General features: G+C 44.1%; 1 protein-coding gene and 1 long non-coding RNA gene across 2 annotated transcripts; one reads left to right on the top strand and one right to left on the bottom strand.

The window, feature by feature from the left end:
• The first annotated feature begins 3 nt into the window (after positions 1 to 3).
• OIP5 (Opa interacting protein 5) lies at positions 4 to 7,333 on the top strand. The gene is made up of 5 exons (XM_004578421.2): positions 4 to 442; positions 607 to 673; positions 2,630 to 2,752; positions 4,768 to 4,849; positions 6,808 to 7,333. The coding sequence occupies exons 1-5, from the start codon at positions 52 to 54 to the stop codon at positions 6,931 to 6,933; spliced, it is 789 nt and encodes a 262-aa protein (XP_004578478.2). The 5' UTR covers positions 4 to 51; the 3' UTR covers positions 6,934 to 7,333.
• A 4,050-nt stretch (positions 7,334 to 11,383) lies between these two features.
• On the bottom strand, positions 11,384 to 24,221 carry LOC131480546 (uncharacterized). Its single transcript, XR_009245616.1, has 3 exons — positions 24,072 to 24,221; positions 22,431 to 22,517; positions 11,384 to 16,272 (listed from the first exon to the last, which is right to left on the bottom strand). It is a non-coding gene; the product is annotated as an uncharacterized LOC131480546 (long non-coding RNA).
• Positions 24,222 to 26,749: the final 2,528 nt, after the last annotated feature.

The raw sequence follows: 26,749 nt of genomic DNA on the forward strand, positions 1-26,749 counted from the left end.
CGTGCCTGGGCCAGCCAGGGCGCGGGCAAAGCCCCGGCTGATCGCCGTCCAATGAGGACGCAGTATCCACACCTGGGGCGGGGCCTGGTGCGTCTTTGGATCCGAGGCGCGGGATTCAGGAAGATGGCTGCTGGGCAACGGGCACTGCGTTCTTACAAGGCAAAACCTCCCCGCGGGGACTTGTATGATACCGCTAAGGAGGCGACCGACGAAGCTTCTTTAGCCTCCATGGAGTGGGACACGCAGGTGGTGGACGGGTCCTCGCCGCTGGGGCCTGCAGGCCGGGGGTCGGAGGAGCCGGCCGCTGGCCTGCGGATGCCTGCGTGGCTGCGGCCCGAGAGGTGCGCCGTGTTCCAGTGCGCACAGTGCTACGCGGTGCTCGCCGACTCGGTGCACCTCGCCTGGGACCTGTCGCGGTCCCTCGGGGCCGTGGCCTTCTCCAGTGAGTGGAGCGAGGGCCGCCAGGGGTTTGCTGTTCATTGTTGTGGCCGCGTCCACTCTGTCCAGGAGGCAGATTGTGTGTGTGTGTGTGTGTGTGTGTGTGTGTATTTTCCCCTGTTCGAGGCCGTCGGAGGTACCGATTCTGAGCAGGGTTTACCTTTCTAGGAGTCACCAACAACGTGGTTTTGGAAGAGCCGTTGCTAGTGGGTATCGAAGGGGCGCTGAAACTGAGGTAGGTGCCCATTGTGGCGGCCCCGCCCCCGGCTTCCTGACTGGAGGAGGCTGAGTGGTGTGGAGTTGACACTTGTCTGGAAAATGGTTTGTTTCTTGCCTACAGGCGAAGTGCGGGCTGGGCCTGCAGTATCCATTCAGGATGTGAGGCTGCTTGTACCCAGTCGTGGAACATTGCGTTACTGTGAGAGACTGGAGATCCTTCTAGGGCTACCTGTCCCTAAGTGGCATGCACGTGTGAAATGCAGGGAAAATGGAGACCGCAAGCTAAGCACTTATAGTCAGAACAGCTGACTGCTAAATGCCGTCATTTGCTTTTAACATGGAGTGGACAATGAACTGGTTGGGCAGTGGAATTCAGTCACTCCAGAAACTGGGAGGGGAACACAGGCTGAGTGTTTGTACTTCAGTGCGGTGTAATCAGCTTTGTACCTGGCTGGATGGTGATTCACAGGTAGTGATAAAATACTCAGTGAATTTGACTTATATACTTTCTACATCGTGACTGTCAGCTTTCACGCAAGACAGTTCATTTGGACCAGTTCAGTTCAAGTGGAGGGGTTGCTAATTGCTTTAATCCCAGCAAAATTGTGGAATTTAGCAAACTCAGCACAATGGCATCCTTGCTCTTGTCCAGTGCTCCTTGGAAAGACGACGATGATGCATCTAGCCTTGAGCTGTCCAGTACAGTCATTGGTAGCTACTGTATCTGTAAAAGTATAAGCCATTCAAATTGGGAATAATGCTGTGAGTACAAATAATACACCACATTTGAAAGAACTGGTATAGAAATTTATCTATTGAATCACCTAAAAGATTTTAAAACTGATTTTTCCCTGTTTCCAATTTTTTTTTTTTTAACTTTGAAAATGATTGGGTGGGTGTTTGGATAGCACTTAAAGTGCCTGTATCCCAGTGCGAAGCCACTGGCTTTCACTCTCAGCTCTGTTTCCTGGCCAGCTTTCTGTTAGTGTGACCTTGGGAGGAAGCAGTACTTGGGTCACACCTTCAGCCTGGCCCAGCCCCAGCTGTTGGCAGGTACTCGAGGAGTGAACCAATGGGAGATACCTGCTTGTCCCACTGCATTTCAAACAAGTAAAATAAATAATAAGGCATGTGAAAGTAATGACATACATCTCATGTCCTATTCCTGTAGGATAATACTATTCTAGATAGTTCGTAAAATGTTGGCAAGAAAAGTCTCAACTGTTTATTTGTTGAATAGAAAAAGCTGTGGGAGGCCCAGATAGCTCAGTGGCTAAATCTTCAGCTTGCAATGCTGGGATCCTATATGGGTGCCAGTTTTTTCCCCAAGTTGCTCCACTTCCCATCCAGCTCCCTGCTTGTGGCCTGGGAAAGCAGAATGGCTCAATGCCTTGGGACCCTGCACTCCCATGGAACACCAGGAGGTGGCTGCTGGCTTCAGATCGGCTCAACTCTGACTGTTGTGGCCACTTCAGGAGTGAACCAGCAGATGGAAGATCTTTCTCTGTCTCTCCTCACTATAAATCTGCCTTTCCAATTAAAAAAAAAAAAGCTATAGGACCTGTGCAGTGTTATGAAATGGTACTTAAGCTTTTTTTTTCTTTTTTTGGGGGGTGAGTAATATTTACTTAGGAATCAACATTATGTGGGTGGGGGGAGACAGAGAGATCTTCTATCCACATCAAAGTCAGAAGCTTCCTCTGGGTCTCCCACCTTGATGCAGAGGCCCAAGGATTTGGGTCAGCTTCCACCACTTTCCCAGGCCATAAGCAGGGAGTCAGATTGGAAGCCAGGACTCAGACCAGTGTAGAATACGGGAAATTGGCAGCATAGTCAGCATCTTTTAACTGTTGTCCACAGCGCCAGCCCCTCACCTGTCTCAGATGACAGCAGTGTTCAATGAGACTAGTTAATTATTACACATCCACTAAGAATGTTTCTTATTCATATTCTGTTTTTTTTTTTCCCTTAGCACTTACAACCTTTTGTTCTGTAATTCCTGTGGGATTCCCATTGGTTTCCATCTATATTCTACATATGCTGCCCTGGCTGCCCTGAGAGGTCATTTCTGCCTTTCCAGTGACAAAATGGTGTGGTAAGTAACTGTGTGTATCCAAGAAGATGCTAAAGCCAGCCACTGTCTTAAAGTTGGGGTCACCCCTTGCATTGCAAACATTCCATATCTGAATGCTGATTTGGAGCCCTGTTACTCTGCTTCTGATCCAGTTCCCTGCTAATATGTCTAGGACAAATAATTTTTTTTAAGGTAGCAGGTGAACCAAAAATGCTCTTAGAACACAATCCATTTATCTTCTAGTCATAACATTGTTTAATAGTCATACTAAGGAATAATTCAGAGTATACTGTTTTATTGGAAAATTTCTGGAAGGTAAGCTTTTACTTGTAAAAGCTTTTATACATTTTTTTCTTTTTGTTTTACAGACTTATTTCTTATTCTCAAAAGTCAGAATTACACAGACAGAGCCAAAGTGGCAAAATCCTCAACTTGCACCTGCCAGGATCCCATATGGGCACTGGGTCATATCCCGGCTTCCCCACTTTGCATTCAGCTCCCTGCTTGTGGCCTGGGAAAGCAGTGGAGGATGGCCCAAAGCCTTGAGACCATGCACCCACGTGAGAGACACAGAAGCTCCTGGCTCCTGGCTCCAGCAGTTGCGGCCTCTTGCAGAGTGAACTAGCCAACAGACAAAAGATCTTTGTCTCTCCTACTCTCTGTAAATCTGCCATTCGAATAAAAATAGATAAATCTTTTTTTTTTTTTTTAAGATTTATTCATTTTATTATAGCCAGATATACACAGAGGAGGAGAGACAGAGAGGAAGATCTTCCATCCGATGTTTCACTCCCCAAGTGAGCCGCAACGGGCCGATGCGCGCTGATCCGAAGCCGGGAACCTGGAACCTCCTCCGGGTCTCCCACGCGGGTGCAGGGTCCCAATGCACTGGGCTGTCCTCAACTGCTTTCCCAGGCCACAAGCAGGGAGCTGGATGGGAAGTGGAGCTGCTGGGATTAGAACCGGCGCCCATATGGGATCCCGGGGCTTTCAAGGCGGGGACTTTAGCCTCTAGGCCACGCCGCCGGGCCCAAAAATAAATAAGTCTTAAAAAAAGAAGAAAGATACAAAGTGGGAGAGACAGAGAGAGCTTCCTTCTGCTGGCTCACTCCATAATAGCCAAAGTTGTGTCCATCAGTTGTGTCCTGGAGCTTTCTGTAGGTCTCCCATGTAGGTGTAGGGGCCCAAGGAGTTGCACTATCTGCTGCTGCTTTCCCAGGCCATAAGTAGGGAGCTGGATCAGAAGTGGAGCAGCCGGGACACCAACTGGTGCCCACAGGGGATAGCAGAGCCACAGGGTGGTAGAATAGACTGCTGTGCCACCACACTGTGCCCTTCATTGCGTATTTTTAACAGCAAGTACATACTTGACTTGGAATATTTTATTTTAAATTTCACAAATTTTGTTTACAGGTAAGTTTAACGAGGAAAAAAGAAATCTTAAAATGTATGTTACCATTTTGGAAACAAATCCCAAAAGAGCTGTAACTTGAGTTCTTTTTATTGGAATAAACTTGAATTTCTTAATCTTTAAAATGAGTCAGGGAAGATTCTGTGCCCAGTAAAAAAGCTGACTCACTGGTTCTCAGTACAGGGTGGGGCTGGCTGGCACGCCATGTGTTTCCTAGCACCTCAGCTGAGACAGGGCTCAGGGTCAGCATCTCTGTGGCTCTTGTGGCCTTTCCTTGCGGGCAGTTGGGCTCCTTGAGCGATAGTTACTGTGACCCCAACAAAAAAAGAAGAGGATATGAGGGGTGACATTGTGGTGTAACAAGTGAAGCCTCCACGCCAATGCCAGTATCCCATATAGGCTCTGGTTTGAGTCCTGGCTACTGTACTTCTAATCCAGGTCTCTTTTTATGGCCAGGGAAAGCAGTAGACGATTGCCCAAGTCCATGGTCCCCTGCAATCACATGGGAGAACAGGAAGAAGCTCCAGGCATCGGGCCTGTTCCTGGTCCAGCCTTGATTATTGCAGTCATTTGGGGAGTGGACCACAGCGGACAGAAGCATTGATATTTCTTGTTTTCTGTCTAGCTATCTCCTGAAAACTAAAGCCATAGTGGATGCATCTGAGATGGATTTTCACAGTATGCCCTTGGCAGAGAAGATTGCAGAGGTAAATTTCAGCATGGTTGTATTACTCCTTTAACACATGAGCCATGTTGTTAGGTAAGTTGGAGTGCTGGAGATGTGTGTAAGCACTACATTCCTGTTTCCTATGCTGTGCTAGGAGACAATATCACCCTTTTGGACCAAGTTTTCCTATTTGTGTCTCAGAAAAGTGGTAAGACAGTTTAAATGAACTTTGGAATTGGTAGATTTCTTGGAGTTTAATAAAACAGCTTATTTTTAATAGCTTGCTCATTCATTTTGTGGAAATGCCTTAACTTTCCTCAGAAGAACAAATCGTTGGTTTTGTGCTTAGAGGTATTCATCATTTGCTAATTACACATCAGTAACCAGTGACATTTCAGTTTTCAGTAGGAGTAATGTTAAGGAAAGATAACAATTATTTAAAAGCTTATTGTTTTTCAAAGCTCATTATACTTTTGAAGCCATGTTTCAAGCCAGGAGTAGGCAAACTTTTCCTATAAAGGGCAAGATAACAAATATTTTAAGCTTTGTGACCAATGTTCTGAACTACCTACTGTGCCACTCTAGTGCAAGAAGAGCCACAGGTGATCCATAAACAAATGGGCATGGCTGGGCCCAGCCCAATAGCCTAGTGGCTAATCCTTGCTTTGCATGTCCGGTTCGTGACCTGGCTGCTCCGCTTCCCATCCAGCTCCCTGCCTGTGGCCTGGGAAAGCAGTCAAGGATGGCCCAAACCATTGGGACCCTGCACCCAGGTGGGAGACTTGGAGGAATCTCCTGGCTCTGGCTCTCCATCAGTTTAGTTTTGGTCACTGCAGCCACTTGGGGAATGAACCAGCAGACAAAAGATCATTCTCTTTCTCCCTCTGCCTTTCCACTTAAAAAAAAAAAAAATTGGCTTGGCACTTTGTTCACTAAAATGGGCAACAGGCTGTTTGAACAGGCTGGGTCTTGAGCACCCTGGTCCTGGCTGGGTTGGATCATGGGAAGTCCATCCTAGGAGAGGCTAAAGCAGGAGTGGCACTCCAGGAGACTGTCCCTGCCACCCAGCTTGGGAGCAAAAGCGTAGGGATTCTGCCTGGGAAAGAGGCACACTGAAAGCCGAGAACCCAGGCGTGCTCCGCACAGAAATAGCATGGGGAGGTAGGTCTAAGGGGCTGCCAATAGGAACTCTGCAATAGTTTTTTTCCTTTGACTTAGTGTTGAGTCTTTCAAAATTTTCGAATTTTCATGGAAACAATGCTTTCTATATAAATGGCTTTTTTAAAAAAGATTTTATTATTATTATTATTATTATTGTTGGAAAGCCGGATATACAGAGAGGAGGAGAGACAGAGAGGAAGATCTTCCATCCAATGATTCACTCCCCAAGTGAGCCGCAACGGGCCGGTACGCGCCAATCCAATGCCGGGACCAGGAACCTCCTCCGGGTCTCCCACGCGGGTGCAGTGTCCCAAAGCCTTGGGCCGTCCTCGACTGCTTTCCCAGGCCACAAGCAGGGAGTGGATAGGAAGCACGGGTGTCGGGATTAGAACCGGTGCCCATATGGGATCCTGGCATGTGCTAGGCGAGGACTTCAGCCACTAGGTGAGGACTTCAGCCGCTAGGCTACTGTGCCAGGCCCTAACCTTTATTTTTATTGGAAAGGCATATTTATAGAGAGAAGGAGACAGATTTTCTACAGCCAGGAGCTTCATCCAGGTCTCTCACCTGGGTGTAGGGTGCCAAGATTTGAGCCTTCCCCTGCTGCTTCTGTTTCCACAGCTTTTCGCTGCCACTTGTTCACAAGACTGGCAATGCTCAGGAACCACTGGACGCCTTTCACATCCAAGTCTATGTGGGGATCTCCCTGCACACTATGTTGTGTAACTTTCTGTCACTGACCAAAGAATGTGTTCTTACCATTAGAGGTAGCTTAATGTCTCCTTACATCAGCTGACTGACTTGAGCTAAGGTACCCTAATGCATTTGTCTTCCCAGCTGAAAGAGAAGATCATGCTGACACACAGTCGCTTACATTCCCTAGTGAAGACCCTGCAGCAGGCGGCTCCTGAACAGAGCAAGAGCAGGACTAACACAGAACCAAGATTTGGGAATGGGGTCTAGGCCCCCTGCGGTCTTCAGCCACAGGTGCCATCTGGTCAGTTCTGAGGAACCACTGGGGCAGGATATGCTGTGTGCCTCTAAGCTGATGTTCTGAATGACTTCTGAAGCTGAAAGACTAAAGTCTTCTATGTATATTCCATGGCCATTTGTCTTAAGAACCTAGCCAGTTTCCTATCAATTTCGTGATATTTAGCTCTGAAAACATCTTGCTTTGTTATTTAGGAATTAGAAAACAATCTCATGTGTCCCCTTGAACCAACGGAGCAAGGGTGATCTAACATTGGAGCTGGTGTTCATGGTAAACCCTAGTATCCTTCTGTGGATGAGTATGTGGAGAGCACTGCTGAAAATCCCTGTTCTTTTATAAAATACATGGTGTTCGTGATATTTAATAAGTTGACTGGACAATGTAAACTGTCAGCAGTGGTAAACTTAGCTTAACATGGTAATAAAATAAAACATCATTCAATGAAGAAATGTTTGTATAGCACTTTGGGCAAGTAGCTTGTTAAAACATCATTTAATATTTACAAGGTACTAGGCTAATGATTCAGGAGAAGAACAGACAGCTACTGCCTACCCTGAGTTTATAATCTAATTAGAGATAGACATGTAAAGTTCTAACTGTATTAAGGGGTTTGAAGGGACAGAAAGTCATAACCACATAATAAACAGTAGGTGGCTGAGCAGGTCTGGGCTTCAGGAAGGCTTCTCTGAGGTCAGATTTCAGCATTGGGGGCTGCCAGTGTAGTGTAGTAGGCTAAGCCTCCACCTACACTGTCAGCATTCCATATGGGTGCCAGTTCATGTCCCAGGTACTCCACTTCCCATCTCATTCCCTGCTAATAGCCTGGGAGCATGGAGGATGGCACAAAGCTTCGGGACCCTGCACCTGCATGGGAGGCCTGGAAGAAGCTCCTGGATTCTGATTAGCTCAGCTCCGGCCGTTGCGGCCACTTGGAGCGAACCAGTAGCCAGAAGATCTTCCTCTCTGTCTCCTCTGTTAGTCTGAGTTTCCAATACAAAAATAAATTAATCTTAAAAAAGTTCCTGATTATTTCAAGCTGAATATACTCCCTTAATTTGATTTTTAAAGTTGATCTTTTGTAGCTGTTTTTAACCTGTGGAGTTGGTCTTGGTTGAGATCTTTCAATAGAACATTAAGTGCTTGGAAGCCAGGTTTGAGACTTAGCCATTACCTGTGGGCCAGCATCCCACACAAATACCAGTTGCAGTCTTGTCTGCTTCGCTTCAATCGACCTCTCTGGTAATGTGCCTGGAAAAGCAGCAGAATGAAGCTCCTGGTTTCAGCTCTGCTCATGGACCACTGTGGCCATCTTAGTGAACCAGTGAATGGAAGATGTGCTCTTTGGAAACCTGCCTTTCAAATAAATGCATGCTTGGAGCTTGTGCTGTGGCGTAGTGGCTAATCTTCTGCCTGTGGTGCTAGTATCTCAAATGGGCACTGGTTCAGGGCCCAGCCACTGTTTCCATCCAGCTCTTCACTTATGGCCTGGAAAAGCAGCAAGATGGCTGGACTTTTTGGTCCCTGGCAACCATGTGCGAGACCTGGAGGAAGCTGCTGGTCCAGTTCAGGCTGCTGCCACTTAAGAGTGAACAAGCTGATGGAGGATATCTCTTTTTGAAATAAATACCTTTCAAGTGAAAATTAATTTAAAAATTAAATGCTTAAATTGGACATCAAATTAAGCTGAGTGGTGATAGAATTTATCCTAGAGGTTGAGATGCTACTTAGATATCAGGTGGTTCCTAGCACCCTGCTGGTCAGCCCTGAGAGGCTGGGTCCCTGCCACAGCTTTGACCATTGCAGCCATCTGGGAATTTATGACAAAACCAATACTTCCATATTAAATATAAAAGCATCTTAAAATGCTTTATATTTCAGATGGGAAGGAGTCGCTGGAATGGTTCCTTCATCATTATACTTAGTATCTCACTATCCCTTTACCACAAAGCATACTTGTTCACAGGTTGGTCCTAATGGTAAAACAGGGTGATTTAAACACATGCATTTCTTTTCACATCAGACAATATGTATACACCAGAAACTGCCGCAAATAAGTTTTCAAGAAACTCCTGACTTTGTTCTTTGATATCTATTTCTGTGCATGTCCATAGAAAGGCTTCTTTCATTTTCACAATCTGCATTTCTTGATGTTATCTATTAGTTAATAAACAACAACAAAAGTTTCAGTGCATTCTCAGCCCATGCTGCTTTATTGCTAAGAAGTATATATATACAAACAGATAGGTGCAGAGTTTCCAACTCTACAACAGTTCCTTTTCACATCAAAGAATAAAATTTCTTCAGAAATCCCAAAGATGCATAGATAATAAGCAAGCTGCCTTTGTAATACTTCAAACATATTCAATGCAATTCTTTAACATACCAGTGATGCAAAGGAGACAACACGAAACAAGCACATTGAGCCAACTCCCATACATTGGGGGAAAGGAACTACATTGTGAAGTCACTCCCACAGTCTTCACGTTTTTATTATGAGAGGTGTGATTTTAAGGTATGATCCAAAAGTACATTAAGCTTGATGATAACGTATTGCAAGAATAGCTTTTATTAACCTGTGGGAGGATATATTTTAATATCAATTGTATTCCATCACCACAGGAGACAAAACCTGAGAATGGTAAACATAAGATTATCTATTCTCACTCTAGTGGAGGTCTCTGGGGAAATCACCTGTGAGAATTTGGTTTCCTGATATTTATTTGAATATGCCTTTCAGTGGAATAATGGGAACAGAGTTAACTCTGACCTTAAATTTTATTGGCTGGAAGACACATTATTAGTAAGTGGCAAAAGAGAAAATTTTTATGTGGGAAATACATCTCACTTCTTATAGCTGAACAGAAACCAAACTTCACAAAGACAAGTCTAATTCCAAACCATGGGCAGTTACCTTTGCCAGAGGTGCTGACCAAGACACCTCATAGCACCAAGAAGTGAACATGATTTTGGAGATAGCATTCTCCCTTTCCCAGCACAGGAAGCCCAGCAGTCCAGTGGTCCCCTAGGCTGATTTGAATTCACTGGTGGCTCCGTTCAGACAGTAGGAATTTCACCTGTAGTTCTTTTAACATCAATAACTTTATTAAAGAAAAATTTTAACCCATAACAATAAATTGATTTTTTCCCATTAACACAGTTTTCTGGTTTTTTTTTTTTAAGTAGGAAAACCATATGCTGTTTACCTAGGATCAAAACTTGTGACAGGAAAACTATCAAAGATGACACTCTAGCTATTAAAAAAATATTTAAATGCAAATACAGTAACAAGAAAATGCAAAAACTTAGATATACAGGCATTCTGAGGACTATTTCTGCCGAATGGCATCGTCTCCCTTGCACATGGACCCTGCACAATGGGTCAGGACAAGAACCATGCACAAGAGCTGCCACAGTGTGGGGATATGTGTGTACTGACAGTTCACGTCCCAGATACTTCAGTCTACGGAAATGTTTTCAAACTGCATACCTAGCTATTCTATACATGCCATACTAACACTCCCTACTTTCCCACCCTCCCTGAAAACTCTGCACCTTTTTGATAATATTATAGCAGCGTGTTCATCCAACATGCTTACTTTGTGCCTTTTATTTTGAAACATGCGTGGGGACTGTTGGGACTACGAAAGAGGTTAGAGGGCGAGCAACATTATGCTCTGCTAGTTTAGTATGAATGTCTTGTGGTTGCCCCTGTTCTACTTCCCATTTTCAGTGGAAGTAAGATAATCTTTGATTAGAAAATGAAAATGATACAAACAATAAATTTAAGCTATTGGTTCAGTTCTATTGCTTCATCATTATTAAGAAATGCATATATAAAACTACTAGTAGCCACACAGTACTGGACTTTTTAACTCATGCATTAGAATATTAGTACTCTGAAATCAGAGTTGAAAGTGCCACTACTCACTTGCACTTTCAACCAGACCCAGTTGTAATAAACATGCAAAGAAACCCCGTGTTCAGAGGAATTATGGGAAATAACAAGGATGCATGCAAAGTGCCAATGGAAAATCGGAGTTGAAGTAACTGCTTAGAAATGCAGGCCGATGCTTCATATCTAACACAAGATGCTGCTTCACGGCAGAGGTGCAAGTCAAGCCAGAAGGTTAAAATTAGGACCACTGTTGGGTTATAAAACGCTTACATGTAAATCACGTGGGCCCTCCTGGGCAAAGACTGTTGTAAAAGCAGTGGTAAAGGAAAAGCCATGGCCAGTCACTGAGAGAGCTCTACTCTAGGTGGCCTGTGGTGAAGGTGCCATTAGGCAGGATGGGCTTCTGAGTCACAGTAAGCACTGCCTGAACAGCACACAGTGGGTGGGGGAGAACTGATGAAGAGCAGAGCCAATACGATGTAAACGCAAACATCAATGCCCTGAAATTTAGCATAGCCCTCTGCCTGTTCAACTGTCTGCCAGGGGAGCCTTCCAAATATGGTCAAATAGCCAAGCAATGTTCTAAAAAAACTAGAAGCAATTCTGTTGCACCAACAGCACCATGAGAATGTAAACTCCTGGAGGCGGAGGTTCTCTTCATATTTTGCATATCATAGGTACATAAAAAGTAAACATGAGATCGCAGCTCCCAAAATTAAATACATGCTCTAAATCTACAAAAACTTGTGCCATGTCTTATTTAGCACTGGAACCATCACCATGGCTGTTAAGGGTAACCCAATTGTTGCCATCACTTGGAAGTGCAGTTATGTTCCTCCGGTTGTGCAGATGCTTGAATATTGCTTTGTTGTTTCAATGTCGAACATCAACTGACAGTGTAAGACATTTAGAAGAGCTGTAATCAATTTAAAACTTTTCCCTGTCTACTGGAATTGCCCCTTTAGCAACTGAATATTCATGATACTCTTCAATCTAAACAACTTTTGAGATTTTTCCCTTGGGACACTAAGGGCCCAGAGAGCCAGCCTTTTCTTGGATCTTCAAGGTGCCGATGGCCAGTGTGGACATGATGCAAAAGGAAGAGAGGTCATGCCTTTTCCACTGTTATATGTGATTCCAGAGATCAAGAAAAAGTAGTTTCCCAGGTTTTGCTTGTTAAAAACATAAATAAATAAATTAAAAATGAGCAGTCATAGACCAGAAGCTTCAGTACATCTGCATTAGACAAAGGTTTTTTAAAAAGTCTGTTAAGAGTCTTTGGCTATTCCTTTTCACCTTTAAATTCTAACTTCAAACCATAAGCATGAGAAAAGCATACTGTTCACTTATTTTCAACCCTTGACCCATACACCCCCACACTTGCTTCCTGAAAGTGAACCTGGAAGCCCATGGAGAAAGATGAGGAACAAAGATTGAAGAAACCGTAGAGTAGATGGCATGGAGAACATATGAAAGAAAAAGTTCGAGGGTTGGATTCCCTGGGACTGCCCGGATATTTCCAGGAAGGGTTCACAGCAACAGCTCTGACCCTGTGCCTTAGAAAAATGGGTCAGCCTCCAACAGAAGTTCATTTTTCTAACACAATTACATAGCCATATACATTCATACTGTTTTAGAACAAAGTACCTTTTATATGATCTTTGCCCACAGCATCATTTTTCCTTCTGTGCCATTCTATTGGTCAGAGAACCCCACAAACTCAGGTAGCAATCACTTACTCTACAAACCCTGCTGAAGCCACTCGCTACACATGCAAAACTGTTATTGCTACTAAATTTCTACCTCCTGAAAACTATTAGTTAATTTTATGGCTTTACAAGGTTTTTTTTTTTTTTTTGCAATAGGAACCAGCCTATATACTGTACCACTTTTGTACCTTTTGTAGCATTATCTTTTCAGAGGTATTTGTAAAAAATTAGATGCATTTCAAGAATGAATTTTCTCAGCTACCACACAACTTTAAACACAGTAACATGGTTTGATGCTTGGGCCAGGAGTTCTGCGGCCAGTCTGCTTGTTCTTGCTTGCTCATGTACAAGATATGCTACATTATTAACACAGATTTGCATTTCCTATCATACTCATGTAAAATATCGGTCTCTTACTGGGATTGACAAACCACCCCAGAAAACTGCCATTTCCAAGTTCTCATGGCAGCTTTTTGAGGTAGCTTTTCTACAGGAAAGCTATCTGTGCTTTCAGAACAAAAGAACCATTTTGGGAAGTAAAGAGTGGAAGCTGCCTGAGGTTTATTGTACCAAGGGAAACAGTCATTTTATCACCTAGGTAGGCTACACTACCAATTCTCAATTCAGCAGATCTGGAAAAAAAAAAAGGTGAGGGGGAAGGACAGGAATACTCTAGGACAGTCCAAACTATGGACTGTATTTGTCCATTAACACACATGCTACAGACAGGAAATATAAATGGCCTGCAATTAGAAAGCAATCGAAGCAATTAACATAGCATCTCAATAAGACATGCAAAATATGAAATTTTCTGATGTACATGGAGTGAAAAATAATGAGCCCAAAACATACAATGTGAGAACAAACTCATTTCAAACTAATAGAGCAGAATCATCAAACGGGGCCTCATTTAGATTTGAGGTTTCACAAGATACAAAGGCGGCTGGTTTCCAGCTACCTCATAAAAAAATATCCTCAAAGTATTTCAAGTTGCAAACCCCTATTTCTATTTATAAATGAGTCTTTTTGGCCTTAAACTCTTTTCCCCAGGGAGAATATCACAGATTCAGATATTAACGATAAAAGATCTATTTAATCCACTCTTTCTACACTACTGGTTATTATCAATAATTCATCCTGAAGTTTAAAATTATTACTAGGCTCATGCACTACTAACCCCTAACATGGCACTACAATATGCTACCAAGCACTAATGCTTACAAAACTATACACATCTCAAAATGGAAGACATTGGTGATTTTGTTGTTCTTAAACAACTTGTAACATTTGTCCACAAGTATTAAAATATACATATATATATTTCTATTGCACATATCCCGTTTTTGTTTACTTTTCAAAAGAAAAACTGCTAGCTAATATGGATGAGCAAAGAAAAAGGAGGCATAGCTACAGCATGAGGCACAGCCCTGCCTAAGATTACAGCTTTTGCCATTAAGAGAAGTAAATTCAATCCCCTCCCCCCAAAAAAGAATCCCAGATGAGCTAGGTAAACACTGGGTAACTACAACTGGAATATACTGATTTTGTTAACTACTACCTGGTATCAACAATGGAAGATGCAGGAACAATCTGAAAGAGCATTAAACACACTAGTTCTCTGAGCTGTGAGGTGAAGCGCAGAAAGCATCTGCAGAGGCAAAGTCTGGTACCTGGAGAAACAGGTGGGTCAGCACTGGCTGATGGGTGCCAATATGCCCTGCCAAAGGAATCTACGCACAAAGATGTGGTAAGGACATGAGAAGATGGGTAAGACCACAAGAAGGTACAAACTCTCCAGGATCCAAGATTCTCAACACTCCAGTGGAACCTATGTATACAGGCTCCATCTCGTCTCCAACAATAATGAAACTACTACAAGGAAAGCATCACTTAGGAGAAAAGTATAAGAACCTTTAACCAAAGTTATGTCTGCTACATTTTACCCTCAGTAATTGTCCACAATTAAATTACATTTTACCTATACTATTTATTTTACTAAAATGTTCATCCCAACTCAGACTGACTTACCAATCAAATTACTTGAGGGCTCAACATTTCCTATTTTGGTAGTTTCTATCATGTTCAAATTTGACAACCCCGCCCCAGGTTTCTAGCATCACTGCATACAAGGCTCTGGGTAGACATTCAGAAAACACCGTCACCACTAGCTGTACTTCATTTCATCTAAGAAATTCAAAACTCTCTTTACTCACAAACAATAATAAGCAAAGGACCCACTCTTGGGTACAGCTCTAAGAACTAGCACAGTGGTCTTGTGTTGGTGTGGGAGGTAGCATCCCGTAGTTGCTTGTCACTCACTGTAACTGTTAAGGAGGAAAAAAAGGAAGACCCAATTCTTCTAAATTAACCACAGCCTAAGCACAAATGCGGGAACAGTGCTTCTGAGATTCACTCTGAGTTCACTTTCCACTGGGGAAAGATACCTGAGTCCCAGTCTCCTCCACCTAACACGTTACACTTACCACTGAGAAAAGTCAATCAAACATCCACGTACCCATCATGAGCTGACGGAAAAGGGTCATCTAGGCTTTTACAAAAACAAAAGGCAAGATCTATGGTAAAATATCATACTGTCAGCTAGAGCTTCTTAAGACACCTCCCCTCCCATCCCATCTTAGGAAAAAGGAAGTACATAGAAACTTTGTTCTCATTACTATATGTCCAAAGCTGAAGGCAGGTTATGCCACAGGATCCATCACATCTTCTGAACTGAGAAATCACTTACGTCAATTTCTTCTAGTTTTCCCAACACAAAGTCTCCATGTGCTATGTTAGTCCACAAAAAAAGGGATGAATTTGTAACACAGCAGCCTCCCATCTAGGGAGGTGAATAGGGTGTTATCACATAAACCTTTTGCTTTCTTTCAACACCTTTTCAACTAAGTCCAAGCATTCCTTATTGCACAACATGGTTCTTCCTTAGAAAAATGAAAATACATTTTTTAAAAAACCAAATGTCCAACGACTTCCAAGAAAGAAATCAACAACTTCTTCTTTAGGAGAAAAATCCCTCTTTTTACACAAAAATGTAGTTAACACATGTCAAAATGTGTATTTTAAGCAAAGCTCTGATGGTTTCTTCACTCACGACATGAACCTCAATGTACCATCTTCATGCTGCTTTACCAGGAAAACCTGACCTTTGAACTTTCACAGGGAATTGATGTCACAGGATGAACCACGATTCAACTATACAAACAAATCATTTTTTAGCTTCACTTCATTTTAAACTAGAACGCTGGCTTTGGAATGTACCGCTGCAGTCTCAAATATGCCTAGCACACTAGTGGCTGAAACTGGAAGACAATTGCAAAAGCCCAGAAATCATCTGTACTTGCTAGTTTCCTTGTTTGGAACAAAACATAAAGAATTCACAACCACCACCACCTAAGCCACCTGTTTCAATTTAAATATCCTTTAGCATGTTAAATCATTTCCCCAAAATTAGGCAGACTGCAGCAGAAGACTTGAGTCAGTTGCTACTCTCTTACTGGGGAAATCATCAGGATAGCAGCACACCGAGGGGTTCTCTGTTCAATTTGCAAGGTGGAACAAAAGCACAGCAGTCTTTTCCATCCCCAGTAGTGGTGGTGTCACGTGAAGAGATACCCACATCTCAGGAACAGAGAAAGTGGCTGGATAAAAGAAGCAGTACTACCCACTCCAGTAGTTCAACACAGAAATACCTGAAAATACAAAAGAAATAAAAATACAAAGATTAGGTCAGGCAGCTCTGCATGAGCTAACAGAGTATTTTGGAACAGACACTGTTGTAAAATAAAATGCCCATGGGGCCAGCATAGCTGGCATCCCATATGGGTGCTGGTTTGAGTCTCACTGCTCCTCTTCTGGTCAAATTCCCTGCTAATGTGCTTACAAAAGCTGTGGAAGATGGCCCACATACTTAGGCTCCTGAATCCACAAGGGAGACTTAAAAAAAGCTCTTGGCTCCTGACTTCTGCATCAGTTTGGGGAGTGAACCAGTGGCTGGAAAATTTTCTCTTTCTCTGTATAATTCTGTCCTTCCAATAAATAAATATCCATCCAACTCCAGCCACTGTTGTGGGAAATGAACCAGCAGATGGAAGATCTCTCTCTGTAAATCTGCCTTTCCAATAAAAATAAAATAAATCTTTAAGAAGACTCACCAGGCACTTCTGGGTCTGAGGTCACTAGCTTAGGGCTGTTGATTATACAACATGGCTGTGTATTAGGAAATCTCACAGAATGGGAATTTTCTTTCTTTTCTTTTTTTTTTTTTTTTAAAGATTTATTTTATTTTTATTACAAAGTCAGATATACTGAGAGGAGGAGAGACAGAGGGGAAGTGGAGCTGCCGGGACTAGAACCAGCGGCCATATGGGATCAAGGCGAGGACCTTAGCCACTAGGCCACGCTGCCAAGCCCCAGAATGGGAATTTTCAACGTAAAGCTTAGCTAGGCCAGGTTCTGAGCCAACAGAACAGTGACTGCCTCCTGGTATTCACGCCCCTTTACCGTCCCCCCAACAATGAGTCTGAGTTAATCTATGATGTATAGTAAACAACTGGACTGACTTCTGTTCCTGGGAGACTGGAACTTAAGTGATCCAGTAAAAATTAACAACACATTCCTAAATAACCATGGGAACAAAGAAGAAATTAGAGAAACCCTTCAGACAAATGAAAAATATAGCAAACACATCAAAAACTTGGGTGGACACTGTATAAGGTGGCTATAGAAGGCTGGTTAGGATGTCCACAGCCCATAAATGAGTGCCTGGGTTCCAGTCCCAACTCTGCTCTCTACAACAGCTTCCTAATGCAAATCCTGGGAGGCAGCAGCTGATGGCTCAAGTTTCAGGGTCCAAGCAACCCACATGGGAGCTCCACACTAAAATCTGAGATTCCAGGTTCAACAGGGCTCACCAGTGAAGGGATTTAGGGAGCAAGCCAGCAGATGGGAGCTCTTTAACTCTCAAGGAGAGAAAATTTTCACCTGTAAACATCTGCATTAAAAAAAAAAGACCTCACATCAATCTAACTTCATACCTTAACAAGAAAAACAAAAACAAAAACTAAACCCAAAGCTTGCAGAACAAAATACTGAAGCAGATAAAAATGGAAAATAATAAAACACAAAGAAGCATTAACAAAATCAAAAGCTGATTTTTTTTTAATTTTGGCTTTTCGTTTTTTTTTTTTTTAAGATTTATTTATTTTATTACAAAGTCAGATACACAAAGAGGAGAGGAGAGACAGAGAGGAAGATCTTCCTGTCCGATGTTTCACTCCCCAAGTGAGCTGCAACGGGCCAGTGCGCGCCGATCCAAAGCTGGGAACCAGGAACCTCTTCCGGGTCTCCCACGCGGGTGCAGGGTCCCAAAGCTTTGGGCCGTCCTCAACTGCTTTCCCAGGCCACAGGGAGCTGGATGGGAAGTGGAGCTGCTGGGATTAGAACCGGCCCCCATATGGGATCCCAGGCATTCAAGGCGAGGACTTTAGCCTCTAGGCCACGCCGCCGGGCCCCAAAAGCTGATTTTAAGATGGCTTTTGGGGCCTGGCGCAATAGTGTAGTGGTAAAGTCCTTGCCTTGCACGTGCCGGGATCCCATTTGGTTGCCGGTTCAAATCCCAGCGGCCCGGTTTCCCATCCAGCTCCCTGCTTGTGACCACCTGGGAAAGCAGTAGAGGAAGGCCCAAAGCCTTGGGACCCTGCAACCATGTGGGGAACACGTTCCTGGCTTCAGCTCAGCTCTGGCTCTTGTAGCCATTCAGGGGGTAAACTAGTAAATGGAGGATCTTTATCTCTCCTTCTCTGTAAATCTGATCCGTTTTTCCAACAAAAACAAATCAATTAAAAAAAAGAAAAAGGGAAATTTTTAAAATACATAATTTTTTTATTTTGAATTATGTGGTACAATTTCGTATAGACTTGGAACTAGTCCTTCATAAGCAATCATAATTCCATTAGTCTCTTATTTAAGTGATTCCCGACATTGCTGGTACAGACAATGTCAAACAGTCCAGCATCGCACATGCCCTACATGCCCAACAGTTTCACTGAGAATCCATCTTTCATCCGGAAGCAGGAATACATGTTGCATTATACCCCCACATCTTGATATGGTAGACCCTAGTACTCCATCATTATACATTTCCATAACTGAGAAGCCATGAAACAAGGTCAACATCAGGTATGAGTTAGAACAACAGCCAAAAGAGGGAAGTTTTGTTGAGCACAACTCCCCCTTTGACATGTGAGATTTTCAACACCTCTGAGCAGTTAATGTCAGAACTACAGCACAGTACACCAGCTGGTACCAGCAGAAGGACCAAGAGGGGCTGGCACTGTGACACAACAGATTAAGTACCACCTGTAATGCTGGCATGTTATCTAGGGACAGGCTGAAGTCCCAACTGCTCCACTTCCAATCCAGCTGGGAAAGCAATGGAATATGGTTCAAGTGTTCGGGGCTCCTGCTGCCCATGTAAAAGACCTGGGTAATATTCCAGCCTTCCAGATTCAGCCTGGCCCAGCTGTGGCTACTGCAGTCACTGGGGAGGGAACCAGCAGATGGAAGATCTCTCTCTTCCCTAGCCTCCAACCCTCCCATGAACTCTTTAAATATATATGTTAAAGACTGACCAGATGAATGAGGATAAGGTGATAATGTCATCACTTCTGCCCTTTGTTCTCTTAGATTCATCCTGACATGGACCAGCACAGATCAGATCAGTACATATCACACTGAAACCAAAGAGACCATCTTTGTCTTCAGATGTTTTACTGACCTACAAAGGATCACTTCTGGACCTCTTCCATGAACTCAGATGTGTTTCCACAAAGACCAATTTCTTGTCTTTTTTTTTTCTTCTAATTTTTAAAGATTTATTTATTTATTTTTATTGAGAAGAAACAGAAATATCTTCTGTGTCATGGTTCACTGTCAAAGTAGCTGCAACTGCCAGAGCTAAGCCTATCTGAAGCCAGGAGCCAGGAGCCAGGAGCTTCCTCTGGGTCTCCCATGTAGGTGCAGGGTCCCAAGAGTTTGGGTCATCTTCCACTGTTTTCCCAGGGCACAGCAGGGAGCTGGAAAGTAGAGCGGCCAGGACACAAACCAGTACCCATATGGGATCCCAAAGCATGTAAGACAAGGATTAAGCCACTAGGCTATGACACCAGGCCCTACTTTTGCTTCTTTTTTTAATTGGAAAGACTTTACAGAGTGAAGGAGAGTCTCTGGTTCACTCCCCAAGTAGCCACAACAGCCAAGGCTGAGCTGGTCCGAAGTCAGTAGCCAGGAGCCAGGATCCTCTTTCAGGTTTCCCACATGGGTACAAGGTCCCAAGGCTCTGGATCATCCTCAACTGCCTTCCCAGGACACAAGCAGTGAGGTGAGTTGGGAAATGGAGCAGGTGGGATACAAACTGGCACCCATATGGGATTCCAGGCATGCAAGGCGAGTACTTTAGCCATTAGTCTACCATGCTGGCCCCAGGCCCTACATTTAAAGTTCTAAATTCAAGTGACAACATGTGCTGCAACGGCACACAACAGTCTCTCACCTACAGTCTCTCACCTACAGTCTCTCACCTACAGTCTCTCACCTACAGTCTCTCACCTACAGGGCATTTTACCGCTTCAGTTTTTCTTTTTTTTTTTTTACACTACTGAAATGTGTGGATATATGTTTTTGGATGTATGTTTTTTGGTTCACTTCTTGATGATACTCCACTTAGGATTTGTCATTTTAATGCTTCTTAAGAGTACGTTTCACCTGTATGAAATATTTTTCTTAGGGTTATGTAACCACCATCACCATGCATCTCTCAAACTCGTTTAATCTTCTCAGAAGCAAATTCTTAAACCCATCAAACATTGATTCCCCACTCCCTCCACCTGCAGCCCTTGGCAATCAATTCTGTTTTCTAGCTCCATGATTCTAACTGCTGTAAGTGTCTTATACATAAGTGAAACATAATCTTTGAAGCAGTATATACTGAATGGTTTTCAGGTAACACAACCAAGGTATAAACTAAGCAAGTGTCTAGGGTTGAACTATAAACTTCCACAATCCTTAGGCTGAAGACCTAACCTGTAGGACCTCAGACTGTGATCTTATTCGGAAACTGAGACACCGAAGATGTGATTGGTCAGGTGAAGTCATCCTGGGGTAGGGTGGGCTGCTGCCTACTATAACTGGTATTCTTATTAAAGGGGTGACCTAAGATGCAGACACACACATTAGGAGAAATCTAAACCAAGACTGGGACCATGCTGCCCAAGCAGAGGATCTACCAGAAGCTAGAATGCCTTGGACAGCCTTCACTGGAGTCTTCAAAGTGAATAAGGCCCTGCCACTGCCTTTATTTTTCAAGTCTGACCGCCAGAACCAAGAGAAAATAAATCTTCATATTTCTAAGCAACCCAGTTTGTCATATTTTGCTGCACCAAGCCAGACAAAAAACATAGTTGGATCGAAGCCTGTTTTGTAGACAAGGTTACTTTCGGTTAAGAAAGCACGAACAATCTCTTGGTCTTTGAGTTTAATCTACTTTACTTTTGTGGTAAACTCAGAAGATACCAACACTTGGCATAGGATAGATCTATACCTTGAAAAGCTAAAGATGTGCTGTAAAGTTTTAGAAATCAAAGATTAAATACTACTTTGTTTATAATCAAAACCTGAGTACACTTTAAATTTGCCTAGTAACTTTTTTTTTTTAAATCAGCTGAGATCTTTCAATCTAATGAAATCTTATAAATCCATAGACATTATCTACTGGACCAGTTAAGAGTTTCCATATTTTTACTTAACACATTGCTTTTGTGGAAAAATAAAAGACTCTTTCAGGTGTCTGGGCCACTGGTTAAGATACCCCATTCCACACTGGAATACTTGGGCTGGCTCCTCAGTCCAGCACAAATAACTGGGCTCCTGACACCCACGTGAGAGATTTAGGCTGTTTCTAGCACCCAACTTTAGCATCAACCTAGTCCCAGCTACTGTGGGCATCTGTACAGTGATCCAGTAAATGGGAGCTCTCTGTCTCTGTCTACCTCTCAAAGAAACAAATATTTTAAAAACGGGAAAAAAGCTCCTCTTATCTCCTCCCTTCCCCCAGATACAAGAAGGTAAAAAGAGAATGTGGAAATAATGGTCTCACACTCCTTCCTGTAGCCTTTGACCCTTGTCAACCTAATCAACTATATAAAAATTCATTAAAAATAAAAATAATTATAAACATAAAAGGGGGGAAAACAGAAAATCTAAGTATTAATAATCTATAAGCAACTCCTGATGGTCACCGTCTGTTGATGTCAATAGCTGCCCGGCACAGTGGCCTAGCAGCTAAAGTCTTTGCCTTGAACACATCAGGATTACATATTGGCGCTGGTTCTAATCCCAGTGAACCTGCTTCCCATCCAGCTCCCTGCTTGCGGCCTGGGACAGCAGTCGAAGATGGTCCAAAGCCTTGGGACCCTGCACCCGTGTGGGAGATGCAGAAGAGCTCCTGGCTTCGGATCAGCACAGCACCAGCCATTGCAGTTACTTGGGGAGTGAATCATCAGACGGAAGATACTCCTATTTATATATATCTGACTTTGCAATAAAAATAAATTAATCTTAAAAACAAACAAAAAAAACTTTACGTGATAGGATCTCCATTCCGGTTTCTCACGACGGGTAGCAGGAACCCAAATACTGGGCTCAACAGCCTGCACCGGAAGTGGTGACTGAAAACCCAATCAAGGAACTAGGAGGTGAGAAGCAGGAAACCACTAGGATAAACACCCACACCTTTCTAGAATTTTCAAGCCAATGAAGCAGAGTTTAGAATGGTGAATTCACTATTACTTACTCGCCAAATCCTGAGTTCAGAATTTTGCTTTTGAGATGAATGAAAAGCACCTAAATCTCAAGAAAAGATGTTCTTCCTGTAAAGAACCTGAAAATGAAAAAAACAGTAAAGTAAGGACACAGACCTGTGTTATATGCACTGGTGCACAGTATTATTCAAACAAATCAAGCTACTTTTGCAAGAGATCACTGTCAGAAATTATTCAGTAGGAACAATCAGAAAGTACTCTATCTGAATTGTCATTAATTCTTGGAATATCTCAACTCTTTGTGCTTCAGTTGCCAAGCTTGTATAAAACAAACTCCACTGAAAATCTGATGATAATATGGCCTCTATTCCAACAAGAATGTCTAATTGTGCATAAAGTACCAGGGGGCTTATAGGTCTTTAGAGTCACTCCAAACTTTAAGATAGGGAAGAAAAATGTTGAACACCCTCTGATGGCCTGGAGAAAACAGTGGAGGACAGCCCAAGTGTTTGGGCCTCTGCCACAAACTGGGGAGGCCTGGAAAAAGCTCCTGGCTTTAGCCTGGCATAACATGGTGTTCCAGGGAGTGAGCCAGCAGATGGGAGATCTCTCTCTGTCTCTCCCCTTTTCTCTAACACTTTCAAATAAATAAATCTTTAAAAACAATCCATCCACTAATTCAGGGCTGAAAACAAGTATATATGACCTACCAAAAACATTTTCTTTATGTATTTTGTCCAACTAAAGTGCCTGAGTTTTAAACAGGCCTAACGAATGCAGAAACCTAGTTACAGAAACTTTCCTAGATTTCAACTGTGTGATTGAATGAGGGGTATTAAAATCTGAATTACACGGAGGCCCAAATGGGCATGCATCCCTCTAAATTACATAAACAATATTAAAAGGAAAAAACTTACAAAGAGATACTCCATATACAATTAAACAGGAACGTAAATAAAGATCGTCTGCAGTTCTACTATAATACACAAATTATAACATTTCCACAAAACAACTTCTCGTCCAATATAGTAAAAACAAGCACTCCTTCAGTGCTGTGTCGGAAACCAACAGCCGTGAATTCTGCACAGACCTGGAGCTGTTAGAAATAAATGCGCCACAGGCCATCAGGGGCAAAGCTGTCCATTCCGACCCCAAGTCTGGGAGGGGGGCAGGGGAACCAGGATGCGCGAGGGTGTTGGCAACAAACCAACCTCAGTGAAAATGTTGAGGAGAACTCACCGCACGAACCCTCAAGGTCAACGGGCAGGGGAAATCCACGAGTCTGGGGCAAGAGCGGGCACAGGTCCTAATTCAGTCCACAAAACAAAGCTATTCTACAGAAAATACAACCGCGGCTGATGCAGCAGGTGCCAGGTACCGGCCCGCGCGGGTGTGATCCCTAGCCAACGAACCGAAAGCACAAGGGCAGGCAGCCTGAAGAACGGCCCCGGGGCTCGGAGGGAGCGGCGGCTGAGGAGGCGGTGGGTTGTACACCCAGAAGGCAGGTGCTGCTGGACAGGGTTCCCGGGGCTGGACACCGCCCGGGTGGGGGCCGCACCCGGCTGGAGGCCGCGCTGCCGCCGGCTCCAGGGCACTCAAGTTCCCCACCACTCTAGGACGCACCGATCTCCACACCGTCGGCTCGCTTCTTGTCGTTGGCCTTCTCAGCTCACCTTACACAGTCCAACGGCTCCCCTGGGCCTCCCGAGGGCCGTGCAGCCCCGGGGCGGGAGGCCATCGGACCCCGGGGCGCATCACTCCGCCATCTTCGCTCCTTCTCACATCCGCCAACCCTTCAGCGGGCCCTTCCAACGAGCCCCGCCCCTGCAGCTAATGCTGAGGGCTGATTGGGCACGGGTTCGCACGCGCGCGCTGTGCGCCCGTCGTCAATTGGTTGGAAAGTACTTCCATCAATAGCGCCGGCCCAAGTCTTTCGATCTCCTTTTGGTTGGATTGGGTCATTGGGTTGAGGTAATAGGGAGAAATTCTTTTGTGATACCTTTATTGGAATGTGAGATTACTTCCGCGGTAAGTATGGATAGGCCTGGCGGTTATTTTAAGCCACTGTTAGGCTCAACCACAGGCTAATAATTTCGCTCTCCGGTCCCAGGCTTTCTACTTCTAGGCAGAAAATTTATTGGTTCTTTTTGTCAGACTCCGGAAGAGCCTGGACGCTGACCTGCCGTTTGCACTATTCGTCTCACTCTGGGTCCGTCCTCCACTGCTTTCCCAGACCAGGATTTAGAACCGGCTCCATAATGGATCCTGGCGCGTGCAAGGCGATGACTTTAGCCACTAGGCTACCGCACCGGCCACGGGCCCTTCTGTCTTTACCAGCTACCCCTAGCTGTGAGCCATGAGCCTCTGCAGCCATGGTTCCAGGAGTGGCTGCGGGCTGTGACGAGCAGACCCCTGGGTGAGTGGTGGAAGTCCACAGACCTCCCCAATAGCCTGAGAGCTATCCTCTGAGCCGCTCCGCAAAACCCACTGTTGACTCCTGCTTCCTCCCGATGCAGTGACGACAGCAGTCATGGTTCAAGTAATCGGGTCACTGACACTTGGGTGGGAGACCCAGAGACAGTCACTGGCTCCTGGCTTCAGCCTGGGGCCTGTCTGGCTGTACCTAGAATTTGGTGAGTGAACCAGTGAATAGAATCTCTCCATTTTTCTGCTTTCAAATAAATGTACATTTAAAAAAAATTAAATTTTTGGGCCTAACGCTGTAGCCTAGCAGCTAGGGCCCTCATCTTGCATTTGCTGGTATCCCATGTAGGCACCGGTTCTTGATGGGAAGCAGGGCCACCAGGATTAGAACCGGTACCCATATGGGAACCTGGCGTGCCCAAGGCGAGGACTTTAGCTGTTACGCCATCGCGCCAGGCCCCCATATATATATTTTGCACTTGATCTTACCAGAAAGTCAGGAAGCGATTCCCCTTATATATTTTTTTATAGTTAAAAGTTTATTGTTTCTCCAAGACTTTTAGTTAATAGTACAGATTGCAAATATAAAGCAGAATTATACAGACCTTATTAGATTAATATATTTATTTCAGACATTGGACTCAAGTAATGGCTATGAACAATGGAAAATAGTATTAACATTAGATATGTCAGACAATGTGGGTTAGCCTACTAAAGAATTATTCTGGGAAGAATGTTTGGCACAATGGTTACCCCTTATATTTTTAATAACTAATCTGCAAAAGGAAATACTTAGGGCCTGGAGTGATGGCCAGTGGCTACATCCTCACTTTGCCTGTGGGTGCCGGCTGGTATCCCAGTTGCTCCACTTCCCAGTTCTCTGCTTGTGGCCTAGGGAGGCAGTGGAAGATGGCCCAAAGCCTTGGGACGCTGCACCCACATTGGAAACCCAGAAGAAGCCCCTGGCTTCAGATCGGCTCAGCTCTAGCAGTTGAATTCACTTTAAGGAGTGAACCAACAGATGGGAAATCTGTCTCTTCTCTCTGTAAATCTGCCTTCCAATAAAAATAAGTCTTACAGAAAAAAAACATACGTAAACAAAAATCAGCTTTGGCACCCACGGGCTAGGGACTGACTACATTAGTTTTGGGGACATCCTATTCCTAATCTGAGCACTACTGCTTATTAAGAAACACCTCCTATATTAAACTCTAATCTTTATGATTGTCATTTCCAACCACCACCTAATAAATCTTACACAGGGGCGGGATTTGGCATAGCAGATAAAACTGATGCCAGTAACACTGGCATCCCACAGCAGAGTGCTGGGAGTGCAACTGCTTTGCTTCCATTTCAGCTTCCTGCTGATGAGATCCAGAGAAACCAACAGGCAGGTGGCTCAAGGACTGGAGCCACTCCCACCCATGTAGACTATCAGGAGGATGTTCTAGGTGGCAGGTGTTACCAGAAAAGCTCAGAGGGTCCTTTCCTCAGCTTAGTATAGAAATAAAAAGTCAGGAATGATCTGCAGAAGTTTCATTTGTGGGGCCCGGCGGCGTGGCCTAGTGACTAAAGTCCTCGCCTTGAACAACCCGGGATCCCATATGGGCGCTGGTTCTAATCCCGGCAGCTAACTTCCCATCCAGCTCCCTGCTTGTGGCCTGGGAAAGCAGTCAAGGACGGCACAAGGCCTTGGGACACTGCACCCACGTGGGAGTCCTGGAAGAGGTTCCTGGTTCCCGGCTTCAGATCGGCGCGCACCGGCCATTGCGCTCACTTCAGGAGTGAATCTTCCTCTCTGTCTCTCCTCCTCTCTGTATATTTGACTTTGTAATGAAATAAATAAATCTTAAAAAAAAAGAAGTTTCATTTGTGAAGTGAATAGCAAACAGGAAAGGATGGAAGGGGAAAGCACCTCCCCAGAGAT

The sequence above is a fragment of the Ochotona princeps genome, chromosome 6 (genome assembly GCF_030435755.1).
Source record: "Ochotona princeps isolate mOchPri1 chromosome 6, mOchPri1.hap1, whole genome shotgun sequence".
Taxonomy (NCBI): domain Eukaryota; kingdom Metazoa; phylum Chordata; class Mammalia; order Lagomorpha; family Ochotonidae; genus Ochotona; species Ochotona princeps.